The following is a 14,398-nucleotide window of genomic DNA, read 5'->3' as shown; positions in this document are numbered from 1 at the left end:
GAGTGCACCGCCAGTGGCGCGCTTGCCCCCTAGCTGCAGGCGCGCGACCGACGTAGACCTACGTCGTTTCGTGCAGGAGGGCCAGCCTGCCGCAGTAAATCTCCGGTGGGCAATCCGGAAGCGGTTAAGCACTTCAATACAGGAAACTTTCACCCCCTTCCTACCCAGGCCAATTTTCAGCTTTGAGCGCTGTCACAATATAAATGGCAATTTTGTGGTCATGCAATTCACCCCTGTTTTTTTTATTTTTTGCTGAAAACAAAACAAAAAAAAAGGCAGAAAATTTTAAAAAAAACTTTCTTTGGTGAAAATAACCCAAATCAGTGTATATTATTTAGTTTGTGAGAAATTTATAGAGTCCACAAACTATGGTATATATGTATAAACTGAACAATCCTGATGTAATGACAGCTCTAATTTCTTGAGGCCCGAAAATGCCAGGGCAGTACAAATACCCCCAAGTGACTCCTTTTTGGAAAGTAGACAGTCCAAGGTATTTAGTAAAAGAGGCAAGGCTAGTTTTTTTTAGTTCTATTTTTTTTTTGTAATTAAGACATTTAAACATTTTTTTATATACCCTCACCAGTGCAGTACAACGTTATCATATAACTGGTGAGGCAGTTCATTTTTTTTTCTTTTTATTACATACTGTGATTAGAACCACAGTAACACTGTACTACTCTGGGGAGGTAATCCGGATTTTTTTTCACACCATGTGATTGCATATAACAGTGAATATCAGTGTTATAAACAATCATTTTTTTCTGAATAAAATCCACTGTGATTAGCTGTGATTGGCCAAAGCTTATCACATGGTACAGGTGGGCTGTGACTGGCCGTGTCTATACCATGTGATCACTGTGACATCACTGTGACCAATCACAGAGATCATCACAATAGTACACAATGAATGGAAGCCATCCATTGTGTACACTTGTTATGTGATCACATGGTATCAGCAGTGCCCTGGTACACTGATCTTTCATCCTCTGTGTCTAGTGGATCATATGATGTTCACCCACAGGAGAGCTCCATCCATCCAACCGTCATTTGTCTATAGGCTGGGCGGGAAGCAGTATGTTCTAACAAGCATTAACAAATGAAAAGTTGTATTCAAAAATCGCTTCAAAGTCATCATTACAGTAATAGTAAAAGTATACACAGTATTTGTTCACTGAATTTAGAAGGCCCTCTAGCTCCTATTAGTGGAGGACATGTTTGTGGCTTACTGTTCCTATCTCTTTAAATTTACCAGTCTGAGCATTGGTTTAAAACCATGCATTCTTTATATGTCTGAAGTTTTATCTCAACAGCTGTTTGTCAAGGGGGCTAAGAGCTCCCCTCATATTCAAAAGCGCTGTCAATGCTGCAGTCACACAATCCAATTTCTCTCAGGGGAGCTGACTCATGAGCAGTGCAGATACTCTATATGACTGTAATATTGACTCTGCTAACCTTGCAAGTTTTTTTCTCAATGGAGAGGGGTTAGGAATGAAGAGAAATAGGCCCCGCCAGCTTTTCTTAAAATCAATATCTCAAAATAATAGCAAATTAAACATGTTTGCATTTTCCCCAACATTGATCAGGCAGAAAAATTAAGGAGAAACCACAGACATGAGATTAATATAAGTTTACCTTAAAAAAAGCAGATAGGCACTATAAAGAGAATATAAAAATCTGGATATGTTATACAGTCATTAAAATATGGTACAGTAATCTGAAGTCCAAATTTTAAGGAGTAATACTGTGAGAAAAATTGATTGAAAGTAGTTGGAAAGTCTCCACTATCAAGGAGGGAAAGGGGAGAGAGGGAGATACAGACATGCTGCACAGTGAGCCAGATAATGGAAAGATGTAAACAGACCAAGCTATCATGGATCAGAAGCCATGATTAGCATGGTCAGGTTACAGACAGGAATACAGGAACAGGCAGGATCAACCAGGTATTGTAAAACATCATAACATTAAGCAAAGAATACCATAGAGTTTTTAAGGCTTAAAAAGACAGGCAGGAACATTTTTTTTTTTTTTTAGGTTTACAAACACTTTAGGCATTGATCTAGCATGAATAATTTGTACATGGTGCATCTGTATGTTTAGAGCAGAGGGATCTTAGATTTCTCCATTGATTCATTCCATACATAAAGACATGAACATTTATTAACTGGCAGGGAGTATAATGCTGTTTAATTAAGCCAATAATCATTTGTTCATCTAAAGAAAAAATCTTTATTTTTTAGAAATACAGTCTTGGTAGAAGGCCATTGTGACTGTTAAAGCTTCGCAGTGAAAAAATAAAATTATAAATACAGAAAATAGGAAGAAGTGACTGATCTGTTCCTGAAATTAACAAAAATATAAAAAAGTCACAATAAATATTATTCTGTTTAGAACTTGTACAGCTTTAAGTTAACCCTACTACTAGTGCAATTTCTGTAAAATATTAAAAATAGTACTTTATTTCTTTAGGTCTGTTGGATGCAACATTGCCCTCACTATCTTTAGTCAATGAAGCCCAATACCTTCTTGTTAACACCGCAAGTATTTTTCATCTAAGTCAGCAAATCCCATTAAGGTAAGATGGTCTAAAGTTAAAATAAATAATTTTACTGATTTGAACTAAAAAATCAGGTGTCATTGCTCTCTATATACAAAACATAGGAGTTGAATTACAAGGTAATGGGGTATATATTGAATCATAAGTGTTTATGCAATGCTTCAGTTGTGGACAGTTAAAGAGAACCTAACAGGATAGACCTAAATGAATCTGTGCGTTTCCCTTACGTAGCAAAGCAACATATCTACTTTAATGTTCCCCTTCCCAGCTGCTACTTCTTACTTTTCCTTTGCTCACCCAGCACTCAATCTAGGAGTGACAAAAACAATAAAATGATTATTATTATTATCGTCATCATCATCCAAGCACAGTGCTTTACAGAATAAAGTGAGACCGTACTGGTATAATACAATTCAAGATAAGAGGGTTAGGAGGGCCCTCTTTGTAAGAGATCAATCAAAATGATAGGGCAATTGATACAAAGAGTAATACTGTGAGGGATGAGCTGATTGAAAACATAAATGTACAGTTTTTAGTTGGAGGTATGATAGGATTCCCTAAAGAGGTGGTATTGCCTAAAGGCGGAAAGAGTAGATAGCCAGAAAGATTGAAGTAGGAGTTCCAGAGGATGGTAGAGGCTCTAGAGAAATCAAGGGGGCTAGGGGGCTGTCTAGAGAGGAGTTCAGGTGTAGGTTTGTGTGATCATTTGAAATGAGGTTGGCGATGTGGCTTTGTAGGTTAGGATTTTGTTTTTTATTTACTGGGCAAGCAGGTGGAAGTGTAGTCCCTTCATTCACAGCTTACAAAAGGTCAATCACCAAGTACTTTCACAAGGAGTAAGTTTAAAATGGATTAATGGCTGTGTAAGAGGAAAATAGTTCTTATGTAAACCAATAAAGTTATTGTGTATTCATTTTCCAGAAATTATTCTATACTATTAATTCTGAAAATATGCAGCATTCTGGGAACACGGTTCTGTTAACGAAGAAAGAAAAAAAGGGATTAACGATAGGCTCAGATGTTCACTTTAATTTTTCTAATTTGCGGTGGGAAAATTAAATTGCGTTCTAGAGTGCAGAATTTACATTGCCAATTTTACCAAGGGATCAGCAGCTAGATGTAGATAAGCCTTCTTTTTAACCCCCCCATTTACTATTTATTTTGCAAATTACTTAACATTACTATATTTTTAAATTACTTATAGGTAAATTGTGTTGGGTTTGCCTGGATTCCCCAAGGGTTCAAGAAATCTTGTTGAAAATTCTTTTAGACGAAACTTAGAAGCAAATTCTATTGAAGTCTATACAGGGTAAATCTTGTTGTTAAATTATGGGCATTATTATGGCTAATAGGCTAACTACTATAAAAAAAGATGAGGGAAGCTGGGCCCTACCAGGCTTTTCAGTGCAGCATAATATTGCAAAAAGGGACTTTTTGCACAAAGGATAATCAACAAAACTAAAAATGGACTGCCCTATTGGAGAAATGCAGAAATGAGTGCACAATCCATTGTACCTGCACGGTGTGAACAGAGCCTTGATGCTTAAGCACTCCTATTTTGTTTGGGAAATTAGTAGGATGTTTTTAAAGAGCTGCAGTTTAGTATTTTTTGGGGGAATACAGAACTCATTAGGTAACTACAATGCTGTGTACATGACCTGCAGGCTGCTGCCTAATGTAATGCTTGCTGTAATACAGACCAGTCACTGCTGCTCTCTCTCCTTATGCAGGATAACTAGTATTGTATCCATCCCCTTCTGTAGTTAGCTGTAAGCAGCCTATAGTGGGTGGACCTGCCCCCCCCCCCCCCCCATCTCCCATTGTTCTGCACTCTGAACAAGCTTCATACAGCACAGTGAAGATGTCACTGCTAATTTTACAAGGTAACAATTGGTATTTCAAGGCATTTGGTGATATATATATATATATATATATATATATATATATATATTCCTCATTATCCATAAATTCTATAAATCCACTCTAAGTGAAAGTTCCTGTGCCCAGATGTCAGCTTTACCTCACAGGTATCAAAAACCTATTTACAGCCAAACTTTTTTTTCTGGTTAGAACCTTCCTCAGTTTTAAATTGTTCTCTGTATTTCACACTTTTTACCCAATAACACTCTCCCACATGGATTGCTTGGATGGAAAGTGTGGAAAAATTTACAACAGGGAAAGCAAACGTAAAAACTTGAAAGAGGCTTACACAAGTTTTGTTGCTGTCCCTTCTAGGGAGACTTTCTTTCACTTTGTATCTCAGTAACAAGGAACTAAAAGTGAAGAGAGATCTAATATCTAATGATTTAAAAACATTTAGTTCTGTTGTATCAGCATTGTCTGGAATTTATTTCCTTAAACCACAAGGTAGCTACCTACCTGCTATGAAACTTTTGATCTTAATTGGTGGCATACCTCTTGTGTCTATATGTTCTTTACATGCAGTCAGTGTGGCATATCTTTGTCTTTGTCTTAGTGATCAGACAGACCACACAAAAGAAATGAATATGGATCAAATGACCCAACGATTTCGAGCCAACTTGGTAATGGACAGCAATATACCGTTTCAGGAGGAGGCATGGGCAGAGGTTTTCATTGGAAGTTTACATTTCCAGGTACGTTTCTGCATTCCTTTAATGACTAGGACATGATTGCTCAACCTGTGGCCCTCCAGCTGTTGCAGGACTACAAATCCCATAAGGTATTGGAAGGCTGAAAGTTACAAGCATAACACCCATAGGCAAAGGCATGATGGGACTTGTAGTTCCGCAACAGCTGGAGGGCCACAGGTTGAGCACCTGTGGATTAGGACAATTGTTTAGCTGGTCATCTAATTCTTCATGATAATCTATCATTTGGTAGTTATAATTGTTTCAGAACAACTGTATTATGTCCCTGGAACTGTATGGCAATGTCAATGTAACAATTTGTACCTAAAGCTGGCCATATATGAATCAAAATTTTGAACTTCAATCCATGTATGGGCTGGCTGGTTGTAAAACCAGCCTGTCGGGTTTTTCCAGAAAGATTAGTGCCATCTGCTATAGCCAGAAACAGTGATCAGTGTATTCTGAAGGCTTCCCTCTGTCAGAATAGTTTACCACAGTGGGAGTTATACCCTACATCCACATAAAATATGTGGATGGGGGGGATCGGTTAATTTTCTTTAGTTCAGCTAGCTGGTTGAATGAAAAAAATGAGTCATATATGTCCAGCATATATGCTGGGTTGTTTACTGTGCGATGTCCACATAAAGCATATGTGAGGTGGCAAAGAGCCTGAGCTTTAATGCATTCCAGGCAGCAAAGCTTTCTGTGCTGAGAGCATTCTCACTGCAAATGGCAATTCAATGAAATATGTTAGAAAGGAGACTAACTTACATCTCTCAAAAATGTTGTTTACTAGAAAACAGTGCAGTAGTTAAATATTCATCATTTTCTCTAATGCTGGAGATTCTAAAAATAAGGTGCAATATAATTCACCTCTAAAAAGTATCAAGTAATAAGTACTCATAATTTCCCAAAATAACCCAATTCCCGTTCCCACAATGTATCATGTTCTCTAAATGAGCCGTGGAATCCTGTCATTCAACTGCTTCACCACCCATTTACAGAATTTGATGTGTTGTGGAAGAAGGGAGTGAGCAACTTTTCTTAGCGATAGGTGTAGGGGGTCAAGGAATAATGGACAGAGAGGGCAGAGAGTTGGGTTTCTGATGGCAGCTATGCACAACATGTCCCTGATATTTCCTCTACCTAAATGCTTTATGATGGGCTTGAAAATTTGAATTATTATTGTTTCCTAACATGAAACTTTGACTCTGCTTGAACTGCAGTGGGAGCAACCAATTTGTAATTGTGCTGTCCAAAGACGCAACGATTTTCAGACAATTTGAACCACTTTCAATCAGTTTTCAATTAATAACCAAACAAACAAATTCAACCCCTACCAAAACGATAAATAGTACCATGGTTTTATGTAGAAACTTTTGATGGTAAGTTACATTGACCAGTTTGGCCAGTAGTTTCAGTCTGCAGGGAAAAGAAAGGGCAACACCGATCCAGGTGAATGTAATCTTCTCTTTGATGATTGTGTGCTGGTGGTCTGTGGTCTGACCATGTGATCCAAAGAAAAGAGAAGGTGGCCGCACTCCAGAATGCAAAGAATGAAAATATTTATTCCATAAAAACCATTAAATATCAAAAAATTTGATGAATTGCTTCGCTTAGTCATAACCTAGAAGCACTTGTGAAATTAACTCTTAAACAGCCACAATACAGCTGAAAATATTTGGTGCCTAATTAAGCTGCCACAGACAAAAATGTAATTTGCAACAAATGATAAATACACAAAGTGGAAACACATACAGAAGATTTTCTATCTGTCTAAAAAAAAAACCCTGGTGACCTGTGGATGCAAATAGTGTTATAAGCACACCATATGTGCATACACATAGATGCCACGGAGAAAAACTATCAATCGCACTGAATCACACTGAAGGCCAGATTTTGCGCTCTTCTCTTTCATCTTAATTAAGTGACTCTTTAGTTCTCCTTCATTTCCTGCAATTAGTGTGGTATCATCTGCGTATCTCAGGTTGTTGATATTTCTCCTGCGATCTTAATTCCGGCTTGTGATTCGTTGATCCTGGCATTTTGCTTGATGTACTTTGCATATGCTAAATAAGTAGGGTGACAATATACATCCTTGCTGCACTCCTTTCTCAATTTTGAACCAGTCAGTTGTTCCATGTCCTGTTCTAACTGCTGCTTCTTGACTTGCATACAGGTTTTGCAGAAGACAAGTGAGGTGGTCTGGTATTCCCATTTCTTTCAGTATTTTCCATAGCTTGTTGTGATCCACACAATTGAAGGCTTTACTGTAGTCAATAAAGCAGTAGTAGACGTTCTTCTGGAACTCCCTTGATTTTCGCCATGATCCAGTGAATGTTGGCAATTTGATCTCTAGTTCCTCTGCCTCTACAAAAGCCAGCATGTACTTGTGCTAGCTCTCATTTCACATGCTGCTAAAGCCTAGCTTTCAGAATTTTCAGCATAACCTTGCTAGCGTGTGAGATGAGTTCAATTGCACGGTAATTTGAACATTCTTTGGCGCTGCCCTTCTTTGTATTTGAAAGTAAACTGACCTCTTCCAGTCCTTTGGCCATTGTTGAGTGTTTTGGCATATTGAGTAAAGCACTTTAACAGCATCGTCTTTTAGGAATTTAAATAACTCAGCTGGGATACCATCCGCTAACTTTGTTATTAGCAATGCTTTCTAGAGCCCACTTGACTTCACTCTCCAGGATATCTGGTTCAAGGCCAATGATTGCATTATCATGGTTATATGGGACATTCAGATCTTTCTTGTATAGTTCTTCTGTATATCCTTGCCATCTCTCCCTTATCTCTTCTGCTTCTGTCAGGTCCCTGCCATTTTTGTCTATTATCATGCCCATCTTTGCACAAAACCTTCCCTTGATATCTCCAATTTTCTTAAAAAGCTCTCTAGTCATTCCCATTCTGTTGCTTTCCTCTAATTCTTGGCATTGATTGTTTAACCACTTAAGCCCCGGAGGATTTGGCTGCTAAAAGACCAGGGGGTTTTTTGCGATTTTTTTACTGCGTGACTTTAACGGACAATTGCGCGGTCGTGCAACGCTGTACCTAAACTAATTTGACGTCCTTTTTTTCCCACAAACAGAGCTTTCTTTTGGTGGTATTTGATCACCTGTGCGATTTTTTGATCATGCGCTATAAACAAAGAAAGAGCGTCAATTTTGCAAAAATAACAATATTTTTCACATTTTTTTTATATGAAATTCCCCAAAAAAAATGTAAAAATCAAAATTTTTTAAAAAATTTTCGGGCAATTTGTTTTATGCTACATATGTTTGGTAAAAAAAATCACAAAAAGCGTATTTTGATTGGTTTGCGCAAAAGTTATCGCGTTTACTAACAAAGGGAAAGATTTTTGTCATTTTTGGTGGGTTTTTTTTAACGCGTAATGGCGGCGATTTGCGATTTTTTTTTCGGTACTGCGACATTGTGGCGGACAGATCAGACCCTTGACTGACATTTTTGGGGTTACCAGTGACATTACTGCAGTAATCAGTGCTATACATATGCACTGTTACTGCAAAAATGACACTGGGAGGGAAGGGGTTAACTTTATTGGACAGGGAGGGGTTAAGTGTGTCCTAGGGGCCTGCTTCTAACTGTATAGGGACATTGCTATTGGTGTAAAAACAAAGATCAACGGTCCTACATAGTATCCATACGTCACTCTGCCTGGCCGGGGCTGACCGCCGCAGTATATAGTCGTGCGGCGGTCGGCAACCGGTTAAGAAGGTATTTTTGTCTCTGCTTGCTTACCTCTCGAAGTCTGTATTCAGTTCGGTATATTTTCCCTTTTCTCCATTGCCTTTTGCCTTCCTCCTTTGTTCAGCTATTTGTATGGTCTCATCAGCCACTTTGCTTTCTTGCATTTCTTCTTCTTTGGGATCATTTTCATTGCTGCGTCTTGTACGATGTTACATACTTCCTTCCATAGTTCCTCAGGCACTTTATCTATCAGATCTTATCCCTTAAATCTGTTTGTCACCTCTACAGAGTAGTCACAAGGGATCTGATTTATCCTATCTTGTCTAGGCAATGTCTAGTGGTGTTTACCACTTTCTTCAATTTAATCCTGAATTTTGCCATAAGAAGCTTATGGTCAGAGCCATAGTCAGTTCCAAGTTTGTTTTGACTGACTATATGGAGCTTCTCCATCTTTGGCTGCAGAGAATATAATCGATCTGATTTCATGTGTAGAGTCGCCTCTTTGGTTGTTGGAAATGAGTGTTTATTACCAATGTGTTTGCATGAAAAAACTCTATTAGCCTTTGTCCTGCTTCATTTTGTATTCCAAGGCCATATTTACCTGTTATACAGGATATGGTTTGACTTCCTACTTTAGCATTACAATATACCATTGTGAGAAAGATATCTTTTTTTGGAGTTATTTCTAAAAGGTGTTGTAGATCTTCATAAAAGCGGTCAAAAACAGCTTTTTTAGCATCAGAGGTTGGTGCATAAACCTGGAAAAAAAGGGTTTGTTGTATGGGCGCTTCCGTGGAATACAGCAGGCTTTAGGTGAGACACTGCACTTCGGCAACACTGGAGAGGAGAAGCTGCTCTGAAAGTGATAAAGATAAAAAGACAAGGCGCCTGTAAGTGCAGTAGGCTCTGAGTATTTATTAGGTTAAAAGTATAAAAGCACTCACATTTGGTAAATGTGACATGGGCATAGCAAATATCTGTCTGAAGTCTTCCTATCCGCTGTGCTGAGTGTTTGCAATGAGGACATCCGGTGATCCGCTTCCTGTAGATGCGTCCTTTCGTCTGTGTCTCAGCCTGGTCGGCATCTGGCTGACCAGGCTGAGACACAGACGAAAGGACGCATCTACAGGAAGCGGATCACCGGATGTCCTCATTGCAAACACTCAGCACAGCAGATAGGAAGACTCCAGACAGATCTTTGCTATGCCCATGTCACATTTACCAAATGTGAGTGCTTTTATACTTTTAACCTAATAAATACTCAGAGCCTACTGCACTTACAGGCGCCTTGTCTTTTTATCTGGTGCATAAACTTGGATTATTGTGATGTTGAGTGATTTGCCTTGGATACAAACTGGGATCATCCTGTCATTTTTTGGGATTGTACCCCAGTACTGCTTTTCTCACTTTTTTTTTTGTTCTATGAGTGCTACACCATTTCTTCTGAGAGATTATTGACCACAGTAGTAGATAGAGTAGTCATCTGAGTTGAATTTGCATTCCAGTCCATTTTAGTTCACAAATTCCTAAGATATCAGTGTAGCACCCCCTATACACCCTTGGATGACACAATCTCTTTACCATTGAGGATTGATCTCCTAAACAGAAGAACCCTATGTTCCATGTACCAATTCCCAAGATATCAATGTTCAATCTTGCCGTCTCCTGTTTGACCACATCCAGCTTACACTGATTCATTGATCTTACATTCCAGGTTCCTATGCAGTATTCTTCTTTACAGCTTCAGTCTTTCCTTTCACTCTTACTATCCACAGCTGAGAGTTCTTGCGGCTTTGGCCCAGCCACTTCATTAGTCCTGGAGCTGCTTAAAATTGCCCTCTGCTCTTCCCCAGTAGCACATTGGACACCTTCCAGTCTGAGGGACTTATCTTCCAGTCTCATATCTGTTACCCTTTTCTTTCTGTTCATGAGGTTTTCTTGGCAAGGATACTGGAGTGGGTTGTCATTTCCTTCTCCAGTGAATCACATTTTGTCAGAATTCTCCATTGTGACCTGTCCGTCCTGGCTGGGCTTACATGGCATAATTCATAGATTCACTGAATTACGCAAGCAGTTTCGCCACGGCAAGGCAGTGATCCATAAAGGGATATATTAATTAATCATTTTTAGTTTTGACATATTAGTTTTGACCTACATAGTATTGTACCAGGAACACAGGACCGATATGGCCCCCCCGATAACCTCTGTAACCACTCAGTAACAATGAACTGGGGCCTAAATTAGTATAAATTCCTAAACTGAAGGAGAGTCCCAAAGGAGTGAGAGGGCTGCATGCAGCCAAAAAAAAAACAGTTTAAATGCCTCCCTTAAAGTATAACTGACAACTTAGAGTTTATGCATACAGGTGCTATTTGACTTACAATGTAAATTATGGGTGAATTCCCCGGCCTGTAAGACAGAGCTGCTGCATATAGCCCCATATATTATTGAATGAATGTATGTGGGTTTACTCTGGTACATGTATACACTCAGTCATGCATATATGTGTACAACCTTGGAAACAGACTGTCTGCATACAGGTACATTTGGCTTTACATATGTGCAGGTGTTTTGCAGCTCTGTGTACCACAGCATACAACCATACATTACTATGGGGTTGCCTATACAAGTAGCTGTATCTCCTGGGCATGGAAATAGGGAAATATGCCCCCAATTGGCACTGTGCAGCTCCATGCTGTCATGTGCAGGGACCTAAAGATAGTATAGCAGAGCTTTTGAATGATCTGTTTACTCATAACTAATAACTCATTTAGGGCCTATGTTGATTGGCTTTTGTTTGCTATGAGCAGGTTTTGCATACCCATAGTCTAGGAGGAGGTAAACTACAGGTCAGTTCTACCTTCCTGAATCACCTCAAACTGATGTCAATCGAATGCGTTTGACACATGCCCTAATTCTAATTGACAATTGCCAAGTCTATTTGGTGCATGGAACCAAGCTATCAAAAGAACATGATATAAAATCAAAGAAAATAAATGAAAAATGCTATTTAACCCTTCTTCCTTTAACTGACATAGATTCACAGCATATAACACTCTAGCTATTAAAAAAAACAGTGTAGATAACAATGTAAGTTCTTGAATTGCACGCGAGTTGGAAGAAACAAGTATTTGATGTGTCAAGAGGGAACAGAAAGTTTGAATTCCCAAACTTCTGACATAAAGTTAGTTATTCGCCTGTCTTATGCATACAGAACAAATTATACAACTTAAAAAAAAAGATTTCTTACACATCAGTGATTGTTTTGCGGACATCCTTCTCAGATTAGTTGGGTTACACAGACATTTTTAAGCAGCTTTATTTGTACTGTATTTTGCTGATACTTCACCCGCGGAAAAGAGAACTGTGCTGACTGAATAGGATATCACAGTTCAAAAAATGTGCAGTGTGAGCTGTTCTCTGCTTAGCTTACTGGAGAAGATTTAAAACCTGTAAGGGAATATTTTGTCAGGATACCATAAACTAAGCTGTGCAGAAGGAATTGACTGGATTAATTGTTATGTAACTGGGGCATTTCAACACTTGCTTTCAAGTTAAGGATATGTTTTAATAAAGAGTATTGTATTATTTAGAGAGCTTGAAATATGGTTTAGTGTTCTAGTATGTGCCATTTTGAATCTTCCCACCTTAACCACCTCAATACCGGCCCATAGTACATATACGTCCTGAGTTTAAAGCTAAATACCGGTGTTGTGGCAGCAGATAGCTGCCATAACCCTGGTATTTTTTTAAACTGCAGGCGATGGGCTTTCCGATAAGGGTGGTCCCAGCGGCGGATTCGCCGCGAGATCACCCTCCGGGATGGCGGAAGGGGTGCCCCCCCCCCTCCCGCCACGTCCCGGTCCTTTTCTCCGCTTACCAGACCCGCCGGCAGCGGAGAAAACGATCGGGTCCCGGATCCTCACAGACAGGATGTCGAGTGAGGGCAAGCTTGCCCTCACTCGACTCTATTGTCTTGGAGGACCAGAGCGACGGCAAACGTCGTTGCCGAGCCACCGGCTTAAAGGTCCCTTTTTTTTTGTCATTTTTTTTTTTCTCCTTTCTATCTTTATTAATGTACTTGTGAGATCTGAGGACTTTTTGACCCCAGATCTCACAAAAAAGAGGTCCTGTCATGCTTATTTCTATTACAAGGAATGTTTACATTCCTTGTATTAGAAATAAAAATGATCATTTTTTTTTTTTTTTAAAACGGTGTAAAAATAAAAAATAATAAATAAAATAAATAGTAAAAAAAAAAATTAAAGCGTCCTGTCCCCATTAGCTCACGCGCAGAAGCAAACGCACACGGAAACCCCGCCCACATATGTAAACGGTGTTCAAACCACACATGTGAGGTATCGCCGCGATCGTTAGAGCGAGAGCAATAATTTGAGCCCTAGACCTCCTCTGTAACTCTAAGATGGCAACCTGTAGAAATTTTTAAATTGTCGCCTATGGGAATTTTTTTAAGTACCAAAGTTCGTCGCCATTCCGTGAGCGTGCGCAATTTTGAAGCATGACATGTTGGGTATCTATTTACTCGGCGTAACATTATCTTTCACATTATGGAAAAAATTGGGCTAACTTTACTGGATTCTTATTTTTTAATTCAAAAAAGTGATTTTTTTCCAAAAAAATTGCGTTTGGAAGACCGCTGCGCAAATACGGTGTGATAAAAAATATTACAATAATCTCCATTTTATTCTCTATGGTCTCTGCTAAAAAAAAAAAATATATAATGTTTGGGGGGTTCTAAGTAGTTTTCTAGCAAAAACAACTGATTTTAGCTTATAAACACCAAATGTCAAAAATAGGCCTAGTAGGCAAGTGGTTAAAAAACCTAGGGGCATATTTACAAAGGCATGAATGTTATAATCACCAGTCGTTTATAGCAGGTGAATCAATCAAAGGCATTTAAAGCACATATACCAGTAGAGTTACTTTCAGTGAATGATTGGTAAATGTCACATTCGCTGCTTTAGAAATACTGTATAAACCCATTTGTATTGCTGTGTGTTTTTATTGCTATGTAAGCTGATATTCTTAGGATATTCCTTAAATCAATTCTAAAGCAAGCTTTTAGTTGGGGAACGGTTAAATCTTTATCTGTTTTTTTTTTTTTACCATCTGCGCCCCTTTGAAAAGATTTACCATCACTTTTTGTCCCAACAAATCAGGAAATGAGAAGAAATTGGATGAGTTGCCCTCCTTTTGGATACAACTCAAAATGTTTTTTCCATTACTGTCTGTTCCAGTGACAATGGTCACTGGAGCAAATAGAAATGATGACTCTCCCCAGGAGCATCAAAGAAAGTACAGTAAATAGAATGTTTTTTCCATTCCTTTGACAAAATACTAAACTGAGCAGTATAGTGAGAGGCAGGGTTGTCTTGCTATGGACTGTACTATCTAGAGACAAAACAGGAGGGAGAACAGGGGAATGTACCAAAGGTACGAAAATAAACCTGCTAGCTGCTGTGGCAGCACAATACACCTGACTCCTACCAAGCAAAAT

At 38.8% G+C, this 14,398-nt stretch overlaps 1 protein-coding gene across 1 annotated transcript in view; it reads left to right on the top strand.

The window, feature by feature from the left end:
• Positions 1 to 14,398, top strand: part of MOCOS (molybdenum cofactor sulfurase) — a gene marked incomplete at its 5' end in the record, with an annotated part of 544,533 nt that overhangs the window by 498,521 nt on the left and 31,614 nt on the right. The window contains 2 exons of the mRNA XM_082258939.1: positions 2,470 to 2,575; positions 5,034 to 5,172. Coding sequence (XP_082115065.1) covers positions 2,470 to 2,575; positions 5,034 to 5,172 — 245 coding nt within the window. The remainder of the gene's footprint in view (positions 1 to 2,469; positions 2,576 to 5,033; positions 5,173 to 14,398) is intronic.

This window comes from Pelophylax lessonae, assembly GCF_965119305.1.
Source record: "Pelophylax lessonae genome assembly, chromosome: 5".
Classification (NCBI taxonomy): domain Eukaryota; kingdom Metazoa; phylum Chordata; class Amphibia; order Anura; family Ranidae; genus Pelophylax; species Pelophylax lessonae.
This window is presented reverse-complemented; position numbering and strand designations above follow the sequence as displayed.